Source organism: Saccopteryx bilineata, chromosome 5 (assembly GCF_036850765.1).
Source record: "Saccopteryx bilineata isolate mSacBil1 chromosome 5, mSacBil1_pri_phased_curated, whole genome shotgun sequence".
Taxonomy (NCBI): domain Eukaryota; kingdom Metazoa; phylum Chordata; class Mammalia; order Chiroptera; family Emballonuridae; genus Saccopteryx; species Saccopteryx bilineata.
Window position 1 is genome coordinate 69,413,024 of NC_089494.1, and position 22,092 is coordinate 69,435,115.

The window sequence follows — 22,092 nt, forward strand, 5'->3', positions numbered from 1 at the left end:
ATTTAGAAACCTACCCAAGAACAATATTCAGTGTTTGTTTACTATATTTCCTATAATCAATTTATACATTTAGAATTATATTCCCCATTTAATAATACATCAACTTATTATTTTAACATATACATATAATCCTGATTATTTTTTCTTTTTTACTTAATACGCTATGGAGAATAATTAAGAAGAAAACAATAAAAGCCTTAAAATACTTTTGAGGGTTGTTTTTGTTTTGCTAAGGTACCTAACATTTTAAACATTATTTATTATTTTAAATAATGTTAATTAAGTTTAGAGCATATGACATTCTTTTCTTCCCTTATTTTGTCTAGTCAGAAAAATTCTAACTCTATTTCTTTTCTCATGTAGAATAATATTCTTCTATGGAACAGAATAAGTATTGGTTTGGAATACTTTTTTGTTGTTGAAAAACCACCTCAAACATTAAATAATTTGAAAACGCTATGTATGCATTTACATCTGGTTTTCTTTCTGTGTAGAAAAATGGTCTTACCTTAATCTGCTTGGCTGGGGTTGCCTCTTTGTCAGAACAAAGGAAATTTTCCTGCGCAGACTTTTCAAATTGCTCTTTTAAAAATTTAGTTGAAACCTTTGGAATTTCTTCATCTTCAGGTGTGTCTATGACTACAAACAGCAAAGAACACTAAGGATATTATATCACTAATAAACGTGATGTTTGAGAAGAAATTATAATGCCATGGGAAACTTCTCACAATATCAGTTAAGTAAAAAGATTCAAGATATAAATGTAGACAGATAGCACTCTTTCATCATGTAAATTAGTGTATGTCAAGGACTAGACAAAGAAAAATAGTGGTGGTTATCTTTGGATGGGAAGTCATAAGTTATAAACTATTGTTTTATTTTAATTGTATATACAGGGTGGGGCAAAAGTAGGTTTACGGTTGTTCATCTGGAAAATAATATAATAATTAACAAATAATAATACAAGAATAAACTCTGTTTTACATACTCACAACTGTAAACCTACTTTTGCCACATGCAGTATTTTCCAAATTTTCTACAAGCATGTTTTACTTTTATGCTCAGGAAAAAAATAATAAAAGTTATAAAACAAGAAAAGAATAGCAGAAAAAAAAGGAAGACTGACTTCCTTAAGCAGAAACAAAATACAGAGATAGTCAAGTAACATTTCAATCATAGTTGGCTTAAATCTTCCCTTTTAGCTTTTTAGGACATCAAAACTTTCATTCTCCTTATTTAGGCAAGACAAACTCTACCCATTTTCTGCAAACTTGCACAGATTTGCCTGTAGTCTAATATTGTATCTGTAAATTGGAGAGATAGACTTAAAGTGCTTAAATCTGTTATTAAAAGTAATACCAGCTAAATAACACTTCTGTTCTCAGGAGCTTGATAAAGATCAAATTTTATTGTAGTTCCCTGAGGCAAAAAGCAATTCTAAGGTGGTTGTCTTATCACATAGCTTTTAGAATGAATACCTCATAGGATTGATGGCAGTGAACTATTTTAGAAGCTTATTGCATCTATCATCACAGTCTGAACCTAATTATACACAGAAATACTACCCGTCCTCTTTGGGACCATGAGTCATAGTTACTAACTTTACTTAGGGAGAGGAAGAGGACTGTGCTTTGGAAGTCCTCCATTCAAATACACACATATGAATAGAAGAAAGGTATATTGGGGTCATATAATATGAGATTCTTACCTGTTTCTTGAACATATTGATGGAACTGAGAAGCTTGGTTTCTTTCCTCAGCATGTTTTTCGAGATGAGCGACCTGTATTTAAAAATAATTTTATATAAATAATGGCTTTTAAGGAGTCTATAGAGTCAGTGCTGCACATTAATTCATTATTTCACAGTGATTTTTATCCTAAGACTTCAGTGCACATAGAGAGATGCTAATTTAATTCCTCTATCATGTGTTTTAATGCATGGGCTCATGCTATATCAGAACATATATGAATTGACACTTAAAATGCACTCATATTTTTAGAAGGCTTATTTTATTTTTCAAAGACTGTCAACTCAAAAATGATGAAAGAGACACTGATATGTATTGATTTTTAAATACATGAAGGACAACAAAAGCAACTGCTAACAACAAGGTCAGAATTTCCACATAGTTCTAATAATTGTTTGGAAAGTAATATCTTTCTAAGTAGTTACCATATCTGTTCCAAGAACATCCATTTTGTGTGCTTTGGAAGCTTCTTGTTCATTTCTTTCCATTTCCTGGCTGCTTCTTGAAATGTCAAGCTGGCTGCTACGGATTACCTCCTGAAAACAAATGAATAAATGAATGGATGGATGAATAAACAATACCTGAAGAAAAGTCTGAAAATTTTAACTTTTTTTGTGAATGCAATTTCAGTGACAGAGGCTTCTGAAAAACAAGACTCCTCAGTGTATTCGTTTGCTTGGCTGCTGTAACCAATTGTCACAAACTTAGTGGCTTCAAACTTAATATCTTATGATTATTTAGGTCAGAAGCTCTGAATGGGTCTCACTAGGCATCAGCAGTTGTTAGAAGGTATGCATTCTTTTCCACAACTCTAGGGGAGAATACATTCCCTTGTCTTTTGCAGTTCGGGAGAGTACCCATTTTCCTTGGTTATGGTCCCCTCCTCTATCAGGCTGAGAGTGTCTTACACTGCAGTCTCTCTGATTTTCTCATCTTACTCCTAGCCCTTCCCACTTTTAAGAATCTTGATTGATGACTGATTGACAGATATGATGAGGTAGTTGACATACTGCTAAAAATCTTAGGACAGAACACTCTCTGAGAACACATGTTTGAACTCATTTGAAGTTGGGTGTTCACTTTCATCTTGATATCTACATGGCTAACAAATACTGATTTTGAGGTCTGGTTTTTAAAAATTTGACTTGGGAGAGAATAGCCAAGTGAGCAAAGGTGCATCGTTATTACTATTAGTCAAATAAGAATGCTGAAGTTTTGTTTTGTTTATGTTTTACATGGAGTTAGTTTTAAGCTATCAAATGCTAATTCTTTAAACCAAAGATAAATTTAAAATCAGTTCATGAAATCTTTACTTGTGACATTGTTTTTTTTTTTTTTTTTTTTCTTTTTTGCTAGTGAATTTGTAGTGGCTTTTCCCACTTAGTGCATTTGGTATAAATGTTAAAGTTCTGATTATCCAAGTGGCAGTCAGACATTTACTTAATGATATATACTACAATCTGATTTATTACACTTTTGTACAAAGAAAAATTAAGGAAAAAAAAAAAGTTGATACCCTCCCAGAAGTTCTTCACAGAATTGAAGGCAAAAATGTTGGTTCACACTTTAAAATGTAGATTACATTTCACTGGATATGTTATTTAATGAGATGAAAGAGATCACAATGTATACATACATATATCAAATCATCATGATGTACACTTTAAATGTCTTAAAATTTTGTCAAATATACCCCAATAAAGCTGAAACAATGTAGATTATATCTCATTAAATTCAAGATAAGTGTAATTTTTTTGCCCAAGCAGAATGGTTTTCTAGCACAAGTGAATAACCCACACCTATCAAATAATATTTAATAACATGCTTGGCACATAGTTTGTGCTAAAGAAAAATTTACTTAATTAATAATAAAATAGCAAACTTCTGTTAATAATTTTTTTTTTCTGAAGCTGGAAACGGGGAGAGACAGTCAGACAGATTCCCGCATCGACCTACCGGGATCCACCCGGCACACCCACCAGGGGCGACGCTCTGCCCACCAGGGGGCGATGCTCTGCCCCTCCGGGGCATCGCTTCGCCGCGACCAGAGCCACTCTAGTGCCTGGGGCAGAGGCCAAGGAGCCATCCCCAGCGCCCGGGCCATCTTTGCTCCAATGGAGCCTCGGTTGCGGGAGGGGAAGAGAGAGACAGAGAGGAAGGAGGGGGTGGGGGTGGAGAAGCAAATGGGCGCTTCTCCTATGTGCCCTGGCCGGGAATCGAACCGGGTCCCCCACAACGCCAGGCCGGCGCTCTACCGCGGAGCCAACCGGCCAGGGCCTGTTAATAATTTAATTTCATCCAGCCTTCCATTTGCCATATAATGTTTTGAAAACTGGGAATAGAATAATGAACAAAATGTGTTTTACTTTCTCAAGAGGAAGTATATAAAATAAATAAACCATATTCTTTGCTTTAAATAGAAAGAATCATAATTCTACATAATAAGGAGCTTTGCATAATCAAGTTTTACTTAAGGATATCAAAAGCCGGAGGTTGTAGGAAACAATAACAATCACTGAAGATTTCAGATAGAAGAAATGCATGGGTGTAAATATCAACTCTTTGCATGACAACTGTTTAGAATTGGGACAAGTCTTCCTGTATATCGGGATAGAATAGGATTGTTCTATGGCTTTCTTATGACATATGGAGAAATAGGAAGTACTAGTTAATTAGACAGTGCAAGAACAAAGGAGAGTGGGCACCTAACCAGTACCAAGATCATTGCTATAGAATCGTATCTACATCTAGAGGGTCCTGGGACAAGCTCTGACCCAGAGGCATACTTATTTGCCCCACTCAATGTTTTTAATTTTTAAAGTTAACACCCATAATAATTAAGATTTTTGCCTGTTTTTGAAAACTTTGAAGATCTAATAACACTGGGCTCACATTCCAAAATGGCAGAAAACCTTTTTAGTCAGGGCATGTGCGTGGCAGTTAGACACTGTTGCTATCACTCACTCATATTTAACACCAAGTTGACATTTTAAAAAACCTGCCTGGAACTCTTAGATATTTTAGATTCTTATAGTTGTTGCTAATCATCAGGCTGAAAGAATGAAGGCAGCGATGTCAATCTATGTGTTGAAAAAGACAAATATAAAATGTTGGGAGTACCTAAATGTATCTTTGACACATTTTAAAAATTATCATTTTCATGGCAAACATTTTATGCTTAATATATATCTAACTGAATAAAAACTCTCTGTGCCTATCACCTTTATATGTATTTTCCTGTAAGAGATGATACAACATAGACAGTACAAGTTTAGAGTTGTAAGTTTCCATTAGCACTTATGTGCTATTACTAAATAGAACTATAATTGTTAATAAGTTTGAAATATTCATTTCAATGCATCAATTTTACTGCCCTCTGGTTAGTATAATTTAAATTTATACTAATTTAAATTTATACAGTATTTTAAAGACTGTCTTAAAATACTGCAAGATTGTGTTTCCATCATTTTGAAACTATTTTATTTGGATTTTAAGTCTGACTTTTATTCTTCCCAATTGCTGGTATCTATAGAGTGTATGTAGGCTTAGGTAAAAGGATGAAACATCATAATGCTCAGGAAGAAATCAAATTAATCAAATAAAATGTAATAAAGAATTCTTGCTCTGTCAGGTTAGCAGTCAATTAAGAGCATTGTCCCAACACAACAAGGTTGTGGGTTTGATCCCCAGTCAGGGCCCACACAGGAAGCAACCAAAAAATGCACAACTGAATGGAACAACAAATGCTTCCCTCCGCCCTCCCCTTTCTCTCCCTTCCTCTCTTTGTCTTTGTAAAAAACTGAAAATAAATAAATAAATAAATAAAGCCCTGGACAGATAGCTCAGTTGGTTGGAGCACTGTCCCAGAGTGTAGAGGTGGTGGGTTCGATTCCCTGGTCAGGGCATATACAGGAACAGCTTGATATTCTTCTCTCTCAAAATAATAATAATACTACAAATAAACAAATAAATAAGAATTCTTGCCAGAAAAAAAATATATATATTTTTTACCCAAAACAATTCATGAAATTGGTTCCTTAAAATTAAATTCAAATATAGATAAGGCTGCAAGAGACAAAATGCAGTTTTTGTCACAGGCAGATTAAGCCGGAGTCAGAATGGGGGATTAGTACTACTCCCTTCTCTACTAGGTATGGCCTACTCTTGAGTAAATCACTAAATCACAGTTAAACTTGGTTTATTCATCTCATTCACTCATTAAAGGAAAGAAAAACAGATGATATATGTACTCTGATTTTGGAATCTAAAGGAGAAAATATGGCACAATAGCAAAACAATATCATGATATTTGCATAGCTCATACCAATCTGATGTCAGCTCATGTATTAGCCAAGTATGTTACAAAAATCTATCCTTGATATACACTTCTTCTAAGGAGATTTCTACAGCCCAGGAAAGAGTTTACAATATGACTACCCAACCTGCCATTGTTGTTATTATTATAGAAAAAGATGTACATTTCTACCAAAGAAATGCAAACTCATTCTAGTATAATGAACAAGAAAAGAAAGGTACAAACTTTTGTTTTATGGTGACTCACTATTATTTTGAATCCTAGAAAAAAAATGTGATGAAGTCTAGCAGAATAGTTAATGATAACAGCCTCACTCGAGTGGAAAAAACATTTCATGCTCAATGCAGGTAATTAAGCAATTTTACCCATCACCAATCTCATTTTTAATAAAACTAGAGATTTATGATCTATTAATGTTATGCTCATCTTTGTCAAAGAGACATAAACAATTCCAAAAATGTGCTATTTATGTTAGCAAAAATGTTAATGTATTCAACATTTGAAAGAATAATTAGTTAATTTTTTTAAGTGATAAGCATAAAAATTGGTGATTGATATATTATATATGTTTGTCTAAATTTGGATATATTCAAATTCAAACATATTTCTTTTGCCTTGAATTTTTCCTCTTTATTTTTTAAAAAAATTTACAGCATAAAATATACAGTATAAAATTTGTTATCCTTAGAATTTAAGCTTCAAGTTGAGGCTTTTTTATAGTTATTTCCACAATTTTGAAGTCTTGGCTAAAATATTATTTTTTTAAACCTTCCCAAATTTTCTAGACAGAGTTAACTATTTCTGCTTTTTAAAAACTTTTTTTTTTTTTTGGTATTTTGTTCTCTTAGTACACACATCTATCATCTGTCACATTTCACAGTTGTTATCGGATGATATGAAACTCTCCTTTACTGAACTCATGGATTCTCAAATCTCAGTGTTTAGCTTCCTGGTATATATTAGATAAACCCAAAATATCAAGGAGTGAATGCATGGGCAAAGAGTCACATTTTTTTCCCCATGGAGTGTAAAAATTTTATGATTTTATAAAAATATAGTTTAAAAATGAAGGTTCTAAAATAGGCTATTATTTTTTGGTATTTCAACTGACAATCTTTGATCCTGAACATTTCATAATTGGTACGTGGAATTACTGAAGCTAATATGTGTACCAATAACATGTCAATCACACTAAGAAGTGTAGTTAGAAAAAGGCCTCTTGATGAAGTTGCAAGTGATTAGAACATCTATGAAAAAATATGGGGAGTGCTCTGATGTTGTGAAGAGTAGCCGAGATCACCAGAGGGAAGAGAAGCCTGTATCAGGAAACCAAAATGTACACAAAGGCACAAATCACATAAACAAAAGTAAAATACCTTTTAAAATAGTAAAACGTATTTTCAAATAGCCTTTTAATAAAAAGATCTTCATGGTGCTAAACAAACTAGTTTGTATGCTATTTTTTATTTTTTTTTAGTGAATTATTTATTGAGTGGATGAATCTGATGAGCTTCTAACCATCATGTAGAAGTAGAAGTCATTGGACACAAGTACTGTGACATCAAAAAAATAAGTTGAGATATTTATGATTATGATAAAACACAATACTTTATATTATTTTTAATTTACACAAATAGGGGAAAATATTAAGGGTAAGGAAGAATAAAGAAAATTGTAAATATTTTCTTAATCTTTTTAATTTTTCAATTATAGTTTATGTACAATATTATATTAGTTTCAGTGATTAGACATTATATACTCACCCTGATAAATCTGGTACATAGTTATTATTATATTATTGGCTATGTTCCCTATGCTGTACCTTACATCCTTATGACTTCTGTAACTATCAGTTTGTATTTCTTAATCTCTTCACATTATTCACCCATTCCATGAACACCCTCCCATCTGGCAATCACAGAAATGTTCTTTATATTTATGGGTCTGTTTTTGTTCTGCTTGCCCATTTATATTGTTATTTTCTTTTTTTAGATTCTATATTTAAGTAAAATCATGGTATTTTCTGGGTAGGGTAATCTTGTAGGTTCTTGCTTTTTGTCACTTTGAATATTGCTTGCCACTCCCTTCTGGCCTGCAAAGCTTGTGTTGAGAAATCAGCTGACAGTCTTATGGGAGCTCACTTGTAGGTAACTAACTGCTTTTCCCTTGCCGCTTTTAGATTCTTTCTTTGTCTTTAACCTTTTGCATTTTAATTATGATTTGGTGTGGGCCTCTTTGGGTTCACCTTGTTTGGAACTCTCTGTACTTCCTGGATTTGTATGTCAATTTCTTTTACCAGATTAGGGAAGTTTTTATTCATTATTTTTCAAATAGGTTTTCAGTTCCTTTACTCTCCTCTTCTCCCTTCAATACCTCCAAGATGCAAAGATTGGTATATTTGGAGTTGTCTCAGAAGCTCTTTGAACTGTTCTTGCTTTTTTGGATTCTTTTTTCTTTTTGATATTCTGATGGGTGTTTTCTGCTTCCTTATCTTTCAAAATTTTGGTTTGATTCTCTCTCTCTGTCTCTCTCTTTAATCTACTGCACCTTATAATATATTCTTCATTTCAGTTAGTATAGTTTTCATTTCTGACTGGTACTTTTTTATGTTTTCCATCTCCACTTTGATGTTTTTACCTCTTTGTTGAAGTTCTCTCACTGGGATCATTGAGTATCCTTATACTAGTGTTTTCAACTCCCCATCAGATAGATTGCTTGTCTCCATTTTGTGTAGTTCTTTTTCTGAAATTTTGTTCTGTTCTTTAATTTGGAACATGTTTCTTTGTCTCCTCATTTTGGCTGTTTCCCTGTTTGTATCTATATATAAGGTAGAGCTGCTATGTCTCCTGGTCTTGGTAGAGTGACCTTATGTAGTAAGTGTCCTGCAGGGTCCAGTGGCACAACTTCTGCAGTCACCCAAGCTGATCAGTCCAGGAATACTTCCTGTGTAGGCTGTGTGCACCTTCCTCTCTTAATTGAGCCCTGATTGCTGTCAATGGAAGGGATTTACCCTGAGGCTGATCAGCTGTGAGAACTGGTAGCGATCACAGTACAGGACATGCTGTTCAAGGGCTGATCCCCATGGAGGAAAATACTCTTCAGTGGGGCTCTGGTGCCTGCTTAGTCTCCCCCTTGAGTGTGTTGATAACGGAGGTAGTTGGCTGGTGCTTTGGCACAGTCTGAAGCTGTCCACAGCTGAGCTGGTTCTGGAGCCTCCCAGGAGGTGCAGACCAACATCAGCTGCTGCCTGTGCTCTGCCTGGGGCCATCTAGCAGGAGGTACAAAGTGATTTGCAGATGGTTACTAATTGTGCTAGGTTTGGAGGTGCCTGGAATTGTCTAGCTGCAGCAAGTGCCAGGCCTGAGGCCGCTTAGCAAGAGGTATGGGGTAGGTAGAGGCCAGACGCTGCTTGTCTGTGGTTTGTGAACCTTTGAAAGATTTAGGAAAGTCTGCAGCATAAGCCAAGACAGTCAGTTTGTATGAAAAAGCCACTAAAAATAGCTTGGGTGAGCCTGTACATTGGGTCTCAGGGAATTATTAGAGTAGGAAAAAGAGTGTGAGCCAAGTTGATGGATACTCAGAAATGGCACCCACCTGCTGCCTCTGTTGTGGGAGGGCCAAACAAAAGAACAATGGCCTCTGCCAGCACTTTTGTCTGGGAGAAAGCTGCCCCTCTAGCCCTTGTTCTGAGGCTTGACAATTCAGTCCCTTTCCATTTGTCCCCGGCAGCTTTCAAGCTGCCGCTCCAGTGCTGGAACTCAGAGTGAGTCTGACTAAGTCTGTGTGCCGACCCTTTACAAGGAACACCAGGGACTACAGCAGCCTTTTGTCTCATTCACTCAGCCACAATTCCTGCTGGTTTTCACAGAGCCAGAAGGTATGAGAACTTCCCTTCCTAGCACTGAGAGCCCAGGCTGAGGGGGCCTGGTGTGGGGTTGGGACACCCCCTCCCCGTTTATAAAGAGGTACTTCCACAGATGAGATATCTCTCTTGATTTTTAACCACCACATGTGGTTATGAGAACACCTCCACATCTCCACCTCTCTTACCAGTCACTATATATTAGTTACAGGACTTTTGTTCAGCTAGATTTCTGGCAGTTTTGAATGATAGCTGTTTTGTAACTCAGTGTAACTTCGATTTGATTGTGGGAGGCTCTGAAAACTGCATTTCCCTGTGCCATCATCTTGACTGGAATTCCCACCATTCATGATTTTTGTATAACTACATATACTCAGAAGTGAAGCCTTCAGTTTTATATGGTTTAGTTGTAGCCCTGCCTAAACTATGAGTGTGTACTAGTTGGATTGCTAGGCCCAAAGAGACCGGTGGTGATGAAAAACATTTAATAAAAATTAAGGTAGTGACTTTTTTCTTTAAAATCACTGCATCCCCAAACATGAGGGATCTTATATCACTTTACTTATGCATTTATTTGCTCAACCAACAACTATTAAACATCAAGCATTTCCATAACATTGTCAATATTGTTTTAATAAGAGTTTCTAAGGTTATATTTCTATCCGTTATCTATCATCTATCTATCTATCTATCTATCTATCTATCTATCTATCTCTCTATCTACCTATCATTTATCTATCTATCTTTCTATCTCTATATCTTCAAACAATATAAATATATATAGATAGATAGATAGATTTAATAGACTATAAAAGCTCAGTTAGCTTGAAATTCTCTTGAGACAATATTTATTATATGTACTGATTCATGAATTATGCAGGCTTATTATATAAATATATGAGAAGTGTCTTCATTCAGTTAATTTCAACTTTTTCTTGACTCAAAACAATTATGTTTCAGTCATTTTTAGCCATAAAGAGAAAAACCTATCTTTTAAAAACACTTAATTTAAATGTAGAAATATATGACTTTATAAAAAGAGTTTTCTGAATAAGCAATGACAGCTTTAATTCCTAGAATATTGAATGTCCTCCTCTTTTCAAAATGTATTATAGAGTCATATTCTAGTGTACAAAAATGCTGAAGATTCATAAAAAGAATACATAGAAGATAAACTCTCAACAGGGCCATTAAATATATTAGTTATAGAAATAATATTTATTTTACAAACTAAAAAGCAGGCTATATAAAAGACATTCAATTTGTAGTAAAGGATGTCTTCCAGAAGTTTTATGTATATGTATGTTAAAGATATATATATATATACACACACAAACACACACACATATGTCTATGTATAATACTTCAATCTAACAGAGACATAAAACATCTAAAACCAAAGAGGCACTAGGATATAAATAAACATAAAAGGACAATAAAAGAGGCTAAAACTTAGTCTCAAGGATGAGTGAAATTGCAAGGAGAAAGCTTACAAAAAGACTAAAAATATTCTAAAGAAAAAGGAAGCAAGAGGTAACATGTATCTTGTTAATTAATGCAACCCTAAACAGAGAAATAGAATGATTATACCTCTTCTTACTACCTCTCCCTCACCAGCATTCAATTGATTTATAAGCCTTGCCAATTCTAACTTCAATTATCTCTTGAGTCTATGCTCTCTTTACTCTAGAACTTCTGACCAATTTAAGTCCTCATGTATTTAGTTTGCTATTTCGGTAGTCTCCTAAAATATATTCTTCTATCTAACCTTGACCCCCTTTATATCAATCCTACACAGCTATAAAAGTCTTTTTTTAAATGCATATTGATTCATATTACTCCCCTCTGTAAGCTTCTTCAACAGTACTTGACTGCCTTAAAATAAAGTAAAAATTTATTAACATAGGATATAATGTTCTCTCTTATCTGGACTTTGCCTACATCTCAGGCTTCATGCCTCAATTATGCCTCGCCATATTCCCAAATATATCATGCTATTTTACCTTTTGCATAACTTGTTCTTTTGGCCTATAATGCAATTCTATATTCATAAAAAATGATTTTAAGTCTCAGCTAAAGCAATCTCTGCCTTCAGATGTCCTTCTTGACAATTTTTTATTCAGAGTAAAGTTTATCATAACTTCCTTGTGTCTCAACAAAATTCATATATATTTTCTCATAGAAGCTACTGTATTGCAGTTGCAATTATTTGTTATAAGGCTGCCTCTCTGATAGAGTGAGCTCCTTGAGGGCAAAATAATATCATACTCATCACTGAATCTTTGGTACTTGACATATGGTGGTGCTTAATGACTATCAGCTGAATGAAAAAACAAAGGTACAGACTCAAGTTAGCCTTCCTGGTTAGGAGCACATTGCTCATTTTCTTTGCATGTTAATTAAACCTTCCAAGTGTCAATTTCCTGTACAAAAAAAGAAAAGTACTAATAACAGTCCCTAGTTCAGAAGGTAATTGTGAGGATCAAATATGTTAATATATGTTAAAAGCTGTTTCATAAGCGCTATATTCATGTTGTTATCTTCACTTAACAAATATTCATCACACACTTACTGCATCAGCAATTTTCCCAGTAACTCAGTATCATAGTAAACAAGGCTAAAGAAAAATAAATGATTGACTGAAAGTAGATTGTTTGTGGCTATGTCAATGAATTTTACAATGAATTATTCATTATGGAATTAAACCCAGACACTAAAAAAGGAGCAAGTTCCAATACATACATTTTCCCCACTTGAGAAGTAGTATATTTGAAGTGTATGGGAGGTTATTCAGAGAGAGATAACCACAAAGGTGCCTGTGCATATTATAAATCTCCCAAATCATTCCAATCCCTAAGACATGAAAATTTTTTATAGAGACATAGCCATAAAGTGACTTTGTGATCACCTGATCCAGTTTTTCTATAGTTCATCTTTCAATAACTGACACTAGAGTTCACAGTGATTTAATCTACTATTAGTTTCCAATTTCAAGCATCACAGTCTGACTGATTTAAACAGGAAAGGTAATTTGATCAAGAGATATTGGTTTACTGGAGTAGGGAGAGTAACTCATGAACACAGTCAACAGTATAGTGGTTATTAGAGGTGGGGTAGAGGGAGAATAAAGAAGGTAAAGGTGGGTGGGTCAAATATTTGGTGATGAAGAGAGACTAGACTTTCCATCATGTGGTAAGCTGAACACATGAGGAATTACACAGATGATGTATTATAAAATTATACAGAAGAAAACATAGGTACTAAACTTAGGACCTTGCCATAGGAAACAATTTATGAATTTGACCCAAAGGCAAGGGAAGTAAAGGCAAAAATAAATAAATGGGACTATATCAAACTAAAAAGCTTCTGCACAGTAAAAGAAACTGACAACAAAACAAAAAAGCAACCAAACCAAATGGGAGATGATATTTGCAAACAACAGCTCTGATGAGGGGTTAATATCCAAAATACATAAAGAACTCACAAAGCTTAGCAACAAGCAAACAATCCAATTAAAAAATGGGGAGAGGAACTGAACAGACACTTCTCCCAAGAGGACATACAGATGGCCAACAGATATATAAAAAGATGCTCATCTTCATTACCTATTTGAGAAATGCAAATCAAACCTACAATGAGATATCACCTCACATCTGTTAGATTGGCTATTAATAACAAGACAGGTTATAACAAGTGTTGGAGAGAGCTTATGGAGAAAAAGGAACCCTTATTCACTGCTGATAGGAATGTAAACTAATACAACCATTATGAAAGAAATATGGTGGTTCCTCAAAAAATTAAAAATAAAATGACCATATGACCCAGCAATCCCTATTATACTAGATATCTGCCCAAAAAACTCAAAAACATTGGTACATAAAGACACAGACACCCCCCATGTTCATCACAGCATTATTCACAGTAGCCAAGACATGAAAACAGCCAAAGTGTCCTTCAATAGAGAATCAGATAAAATAGATGTGGTACATATATACAAGGAATGCTACTCAGCCATAAGAAATGATGGCATATTGCCATTTACAACAACATGGATGGACCTTGAGAACATTATACTGAATGAAATAAGTAAATCATAAGAAGCAAAGAACTACAGTGGTCCCTTGTCTATCGTGGGAGCTAGGTTCCAGAATACCCTATGATAGGTGAAAATTTGCTAAGTAGCAACATTATATTAATTTTATTATTTATATATATATTAAGGCTTTATAAACCCTCCCCATACTCTTATAAACCTTTACAATTTTTAAGCTAGAAAATGCTTATTTTACCACAAAAATAATTAAAATAATAAATATATAAAAATACCTATATACCGCAAAATCCCACAATATAGTAAAAAATCCGTGATAAAAATTAGAAGTATAGTATACAATTTAAAAATCTGCAATACAGTGAGACTGGAAAAAATGAACTGCAATATGGTGAGGTATGACCGTATATGATTTCACCCATGGTGAGATATAAAACTGAGACTCATGGACATAGATAAAAGTGAAGAGTTGCCAGGGGGAGGGGGAGGAGGGAGAAGGTGGGAAGAAGAGATTAAAGAGGGGCAAATACATGGTGATGGAAAATGATTTCCCTTTGGGTCACAACATAATCAATAGTTCAAATGATATAGAAATATTTTATATTTACCTGAAACCTATCTACTCTTATTGATCAATGTCACCCCTTTAAATATAATTTTTAAAATAAGATTAAAAATAAAACAATGAACACACACAAAATAAATAAAAATTGTACACCCAAAATTATATAACCAATGTTTTTCCAATAAATTTAATTAAAAAAATAAAGTAGAAACAAGAAAAGAGAACCATAATCTTTAAATAAGAAAATATTCTGAAGAACTGAACAGTTATGAAATGCCTTCAAGTAATCCAGAAATTAATAATTATGTGCAGTATTTTTATTGTATATTAATTTTAAAAATATCACTGGATCTATAATCATAATAGATTTTTCACACTATATCAGGTAGCTACACATTTTATTTCCTCTTTAGGGTTGGTAATTTAGTGAATCATCATTTCTATCAATATAATATTGGTTATCAAGTGCAAAGATTCAACCAACAGAAAAACTAATAACAGAAATTAAAGTGGTTTCAAATTGAAAGTAGATTCTTACAAAAAGGGAAAGAATTATTCACTTTAAGTAGATGCTTAAGTAGTTTTATTTTACATCAAAACATACCTCAGAAAGTAATAAGAGTTGAGCCATTTAACTCCCATAGACTTATAGAAATACATCAGATAAAATAAATTTTAAGGACATACTCTTTGACCTGCACTAGATTTTGTCCTAATTAAGCTTACCAATTACCAATGCATTGTAAAAGACAGAACACCCACACACTTGGTGGAAATTCATGACTGAAGCTTCAGTTTGTTGGACAAGGATGGGTCAGAGCAAATGAGATTCAAAAAGGCTTTAAATAAGAAGAAATGATAGGTCTTTAAAACTTATTTCCAGCATGTGGTCTAGGAAACACGAAAAGGTAAATATTTTATCCCATATCTCAAAATTATTAAAAGAGATAGAATAATAAGCATAAAGGACAAACATAAAGCTCATGATCATTTTATTTAAGTAATTTAATCTGCCTTTTCTGAAAAATTATATTGTCCATTTCACTACTGTTTTTATAGGAGGAGATAAATATATTTGCATTTGATTCTGACACAGAAAAGTAGTTTTATATATAAATGTCTACAATTCTCTCATCCATATATTTTTACACTTCCTACTTTCTACAAATTATTGCTTTTCTTTCTCTATTTTCTGTAACTAGACCTGATATTATACTTTCTAGTAATGAAAGGCTTAGAAAAAATAAAGACAAAAAGAAAAGGAATTAAGAAACAAAGAGAAAAACTTTTTGATTCTCCAAAGGAAAAAAAACAAAAACAAGCAACAAAGGAAATATGATTTGAGGAGACCCTGCTTATATTTTTGGAACAGCAGTACAAACGTTTATGTTAGGCTCACAGACTGAAGCCTTGCCTAAAGCAGACTTCATTGAAATCTTCCTCAAATTTTTCTGAACACTGTGCAACATAATTATTTAACTTGTCCTCTGAAGAAATGTATGTCAAATGGCACAGTAGAGTGATGTCTCTAGAGGGCCCTGGTATGTACGTGAAGATGAGGAAAGTCGATTGAATGCTTGGCTCTCCCTGTTGGTAACAATCTAGTGGCTGGTATATAATGTGCCCTGTCCTACAGAAGGGGCTGGACATGAAACAGCCTCCACTGATTCCTGAAGAGATGGACAGTAACTTGCTCCTTACCAGATCTGCGTAGGTCATTCAGAGCAGAGAGGGGTAAAGCACCAGCACAAGAAAAGCCTGGTAGAAGATGTAACCTTACTCCATGTTCTGTGATGCTGACATATGTATACAAGCTGGAAAAAACAATGAATGTCCTAAACAATATCTCTGTAATAACATAACACTAAGGACAAAATCTCTTAATGTCTTTCTTTTCTTAGGGCTTGTGTTTGTTTGTTTTAGCATGATGATTCATTTTTAATTATGCAAACTAATAAATAAATGATCATCCTCAAAAATAGACAAGCTTGACTCAATCTAATCATTTGCAAAGACCCTTGAGGATATGATTATTTTGAGAAATACCAGACGCAACAGAAGCAGAAAAAAGCTAATATCTTCTTATGTCAAGTGCTTTCAGAAAACATTCATTTTCATAAAAGTAACTATGTGGAAAAACATTCTGCAGATTGTACTAAGTTCTACAAACATAATGATTCTGTAATGTTAATAATTTCTTTCATCATAATTTTCTATGCTTCTCAAAATCCAGCAAACTCTAAGCACTAAAATTTTGTAACTTGCCATTCTATTATAACAATTTAAAAATAAATTCAGTTAGTATATTATAACATATTGTCTATATACTTAAGAATTTTTTTAAGTGTAATTATACAAAGAGCACATTTGTATTTTTACATTTTAAACTATTATGAGACTTTTATTAAAGAAGGAGCATTACAAATGCATTCTTCTATTGCAACTTTCCCTAAATGTCCATTTCCTCCCATAAAAGAAAACATCAAGTTCCATTGTGACAAAATACCTGTTTTGCATCTCTATCAATATCAAATACTTTTTGAGATCATCTATTCCAATGCCGAGACTGTGAAACCCTGTGCTGTGATTATGTGTTGTTGTGGAATGGGTCCAGGTGATATGCCCTCAACAATTCTGGAACCTGACATGAGAACAATATCAGTCCTTTTTTCCTACAGCAATCCTAATTTATTTTGCTTTAAAGGCATAAAAGGCATATTTGTAAGCGCACTTGTCTTCTGCAATGAAATTGAAAATGGGGTCTAGAAGAAAAAATAGGTTTCCGGAAACAGGAAACCCATTATGCCAACTGGGAAGAAGAGAAGTTGCGCTTGTCCTTCAATAACTGGGGGAAACATTGCTCCTACGAATCCTATTTCGCAAAACGAGTAAGATAAATTTTAGAAAGAAAAGCAACCAAGTCAGGATTTTTTGAAAGTGCTTGAATCTGTACTTGCATCTGTCTTTCTTATGGGTGTTTGTATTACCCGGCAAGGCCCCAACTGCCTGAGAAAAAGTTCCAGGGCACTCTTCCTATGATGATGTATCTAACCTCTGGCATCAGCAGGCAGATTAGTTTGTTTAGTTATTAAAGGAACAATAAAGGAATGCTGCTGAAGGCACACACTGCATGGTCTGCACTATTTCACCAAGAAGAGAGGGTTTTCACAAAAGACCTGGGCAACCACTTTGTGGATGTCTTCACAGTGTGGGGTTGAGAAGGAGTTTCTCTTTATAATGCTGCACTGGGCTGGCCTGCAGTGCTGCCCCAGGGGAGGGAGGACTGAGTCCCTCTAGGCATTAGCAGGGCAGCTCATGCACCAACAGGTTCTCCAGAGAGAAGCTGAAATGGGAAGTTGCAAAGGGACCATGACTGAGACTGACTTCATGGTCACACCTCGGCAGACAGTTAGCAATTACCATCAACTTCATTTGGGGACAGCAGAGGTGGAGAGTTATAGTGTGTGGCTCTGAAGCAGTGGTGGGATTCAAATAATTTAACAATGGGTTCTCTGCCCTAATGACCATTTTAAGTATTAAAAAATTATCTAATGAAAGGTAGTTTATTATTCCATGCATTTAATACTTAAATAAGAACAATTAAAGAGGTACACAGAACTAGATTATAACAGTTTTAAAATATTAATAAAAACTATTAAATAACACCTGACAAAATACAATAAAACTGTTATTAAGATATTTCCATATTGATTCTTGGCAATCCTCACTTGTAATTTTTTTCACCTATGGATGGACTGAATATTACTACGAATGCAATATGCTGTTGAGCAGGTGAACATTAAAAAAGAGTAAGGAATGTAAATTTGTGATTTCCACATTGGGCAACTGCCCAGGTGCCCACCTTAGAGAGAACCCTGATTACAAGTGCCATTTTAACAACCAATTTGCCAAATTTAACAAAAAATTAGGTATCGGTTCTACTGAACTGGTGCAAACTGGCTGAATCCCACCAGAACTCTGAGTTAAAGTAATGTGATTGGTATCAGTAGATCACAGAAAATAGTATTACTGTAGTGGATGAGCACACCTTGTAACCATGGGAGAAGATTACACATTGTTTAGTTATTCAAATAGCCAAATGACTATGAGCATGTTTATAGTACTTAATAGATTTATCACTTTATTATGAAGTCCTATGTCTTTCAGAAAATAATATTATTTGTATAGAAATATAAAAGGTACAAACTCAAGAGGCATTAAGTATATAGATGATATAATCCTATGCAAGTAAATACTTTTAATGAATTATTACAATAACCCATAAGAAGTTAAATCTTAGTTTTAATTATTATTGGTGTATCAGTTTGGCCTAAGATAATTTCATTACTTTTTGCTTTTTAAAAAATTTTTATTAAAAAAATTTTTTTTTATTTGTTTACTTTTATTCTAATTGGTTTATTGTTAATGTTTTGAAATTTTCTTTAATTCCTTTACATTATTCTATTTAGTTTATTTTTAACATTCATAACTTTGTATATATGCAAAAACACTGTTTCAATACTTTCTGCCATTAACAAGGGTGTTAACTGGGTTTGGAATTTATAAATTAGTTGTTTAGCTGATTGACATTTATTATATTTACCATGATTTGTTTAAGCCCAACTTTCCTATTCTCTGCAGTCCCTTGTCCTATTCTTTGACTGCAGTAGGCATCTCTAGAGAAACGTCAATATAAACAGAAGGGCCATGCTTTCAGAGTGAAGAAGAATGAGGTGGGCAGATAACGAGCCTCAGGTGAGAAATGATGGGGGGCGTGGTCATCCCTGGGATAACAAATCCTGTCTCGGTCTGTACTGTCATGTTCAATTTTGCACATTAGAATTACCTGGAGGGTATAAAATTTCCTGATCCTTGATCAAAACTGTTAATCTACCTATTAGCCTTAAATTATGAAAAATTATGGGTCACCTTAATCTACCTTGTGAGCCTCTTGAGAACAAGGCTTGTGTTCTTTCTGGGCTGTGCTTCCCTGAGACCAAGCTTACATCCTGTTGTGGTCCCTCAACCTGTGTAAGGCTCATGTATCCATCCATCTATCTGGAAAAAGGTCAAGATGATCCCTGGACTGTGTCAAAAGAAAAGAAACAGTTCTCCAGCAAGTAGGGGTCTTTCTTAGTATTTGTACATAACAGCATCATATATTGAAAAATACTTGCTATTGATATATTTTATTAAGACAATTGTAGCAATATATTTATCTTCATTGTTTCCACTACACAAAACACATAATGTCATGAGGTAGTTTTTATCCTTCACAGACACTTTTCTTTCCCTTCCATTCATCAGCTAAAAAATGCTGAGAAACCACAACACTCGGAGAAACTGAAAAAAATCAATACTCCCTCAACTCTTCCTCTTTTCCTCATTTATTCAAGCAGTGTAGTAAGTAGCCTTTCCTCTCCTGCTTGATTTAATACATATATTAATTACACTATTTTCCTCTCAGTACAACTTGTCACAACACTGTGAATAAAGAAGTCTTCAAAAGCAAACACTGTTACTCATTTGCTCCCACTTGAAAAACTGACTCCCAGGGCTGCGTGTACCCGTGCACAACACGTGCCGTGCCTGTCTGCACTTCTGCTCTCTGAGAAGTCCCCTCATCCTGTGATTTGGCAGAGTCAGCATTAAGCATTTTTTTTCTCTAAAAAAGACCTGCAATTAGAATTTTAATAATATGCTCTAAAGTTATTCATTACTCTAGAGCAACATATGCCCAAAACATACATAGGCATGTTAATTTTAAACTAATCTTTAATTACTTAATGAGCTCCTGGGAAGTGATCCTCTTTCCTAGGGCCAAAGAACTGAAGAGGGAGCTAAGGCGTGAGGCACAGGGCGATGTCATCCTTTGTCTATTTACATATACATAACATGCTTATGAATCATATTCTACGTTGAGAATAATTACCACTTGATTATGCCTTCTTGGCTATAGTACTGATGCTACTGATGATAATAGCTGGTGTTTACTGAGCAATTTATATATGCCAGGCATTATAGTGAGAGTTTTACAGGAACCATCTCCTTTTAGTCTAAAATACACCTGTTACATCAGTTTCATTTTACAGAAGAGGTTCGGTGGCTAACTCAGGGGCTTTTAACCTGAGATGTCTAACTCCGGAACCAGCAGACATAAACATTACTCAAACTGCCTCATTTTAGTAAGGTTACTTTCAGTTGTAATATATTTAAAATTGGTGCACACAATTAAAAGACAGCACAAGACATGCGTTTGGTTACAACGTAATGTGTTGATAGAGATCTAGGTTAGGATGGAGCTATTAATAGCAATGTGTGACCTTGAAAAATGATGCATTTGGCAGAAAGCTAAAGGTAGGTTTAAAGCACTTTTATGAGAAATAATTTGCAGTGTGGACATCTAGTTGATAAAAATATGTTTAGTTTGCTAGAAAATAATTATAGGTCACCTTTAAAGAGTCTAAAACACACAGATGTCAGATTAAATCTGTCACAAGCTGTCAAAAATGATTTCTATCAACCTAAAATTGTCCAGGGATTGTTCCAAATCCAAATAATCTTACAGAGTGCTAATGTTGACATTGGGATTTTTGCAGCAGCAGATGTATGCGGCAAGATACATACTGTCTTGCAGTTCCTCTCAGGTCCGCACCATAGCTGGCAGCAGGGAGTGAAGGTCAGGAACACTTCAGCCTCTTGACATGGATTCAGTGCAGCCATTTCCACATGAAAGCCATTACCTACACTCTGCATTGCACTGATTACCTAAAGAAATTGGGGGGCTCCATCTGTTCTTCTCTACTTAAGCCACTTAAAAATAATAAAAAAGCAACCCCAGAAGAGGTTTCCCAGGACTTCACTATTAATAAGCAAAGAGCTACTCGGTACTGCATAAATATGGAGGAAAGAAAACGAAGAAAAAATTCACAGGAACAGATGAGAGTCAAACTCTGGGTGTGAGATTACGTCACAAAGAATGAACATCTCAGACTGCCAACAGGTCCATGTTTTATTCTGGGAGCAATGGGAGTGCTCTAAGATTAGACTGTGGCTGCACTGCATAACTTTGTAAATATTGACTCATATGGTGAGTTTTTTGGTATGTAAATCATATCTCAATAAAGCCGTTTAAAAAAAGAAAAACAGAAAGGATGTCTTTAAAACAGAAACTATAGAATGAACAAGTGAAAATGGACTCAGGAAAAAGACAATGGCAGTTTCATGCCAATAACACATGTATTCTAATCTGCACCAGCATATGTTAAAACACCCTATAAGGATAAGGTGATAGATTATTCAGAATGCTCTTCCCAAATGGAGCAGGTTGTAACGAGTGGATTAAAAACATGGCTTTTAAGTGGTCTTTTCCATTCTAGCATCAAGGATAAAAATATTTTCACTGACATAGAATGCTGAGAATTCAATGCTGATGTGATAACTCTAACCTAAATATCAACAGGAGACAAACTGAATGGCTTATCATTCCTTAGGAGGGTTGGGTTTCATTCATAGATGCTGGAATCAGTGATGACTGTTTTGAAAAGCAGA

General features: G+C 34.5%; 1 protein-coding gene across 2 annotated transcripts in view; it reads right to left on the minus strand.

Annotated features, from left to right (window-relative positions):
• Positions 1–22,092, minus strand: part of XIRP2 (xin actin binding repeat containing 2) — an 84,578-nt gene that overhangs the window by 21,001 nt on the left and 41,485 nt on the right. For both annotated transcript variants that reach the window (XM_066233529.1, XM_066233528.1), the window contains 3 exons: positions 2,174–2,284; positions 1,709–1,781; positions 509–639 (listed from right to left, as the gene is read on the minus strand). In XM_066233529.1, coding sequence (XP_066089626.1) covers positions 509–639; positions 1,709–1,781; positions 2,174–2,284 — 315 coding nt within the window. The remainder of the gene's footprint in view (positions 1–508; positions 640–1,708; positions 1,782–2,173; positions 2,285–22,092) is intronic.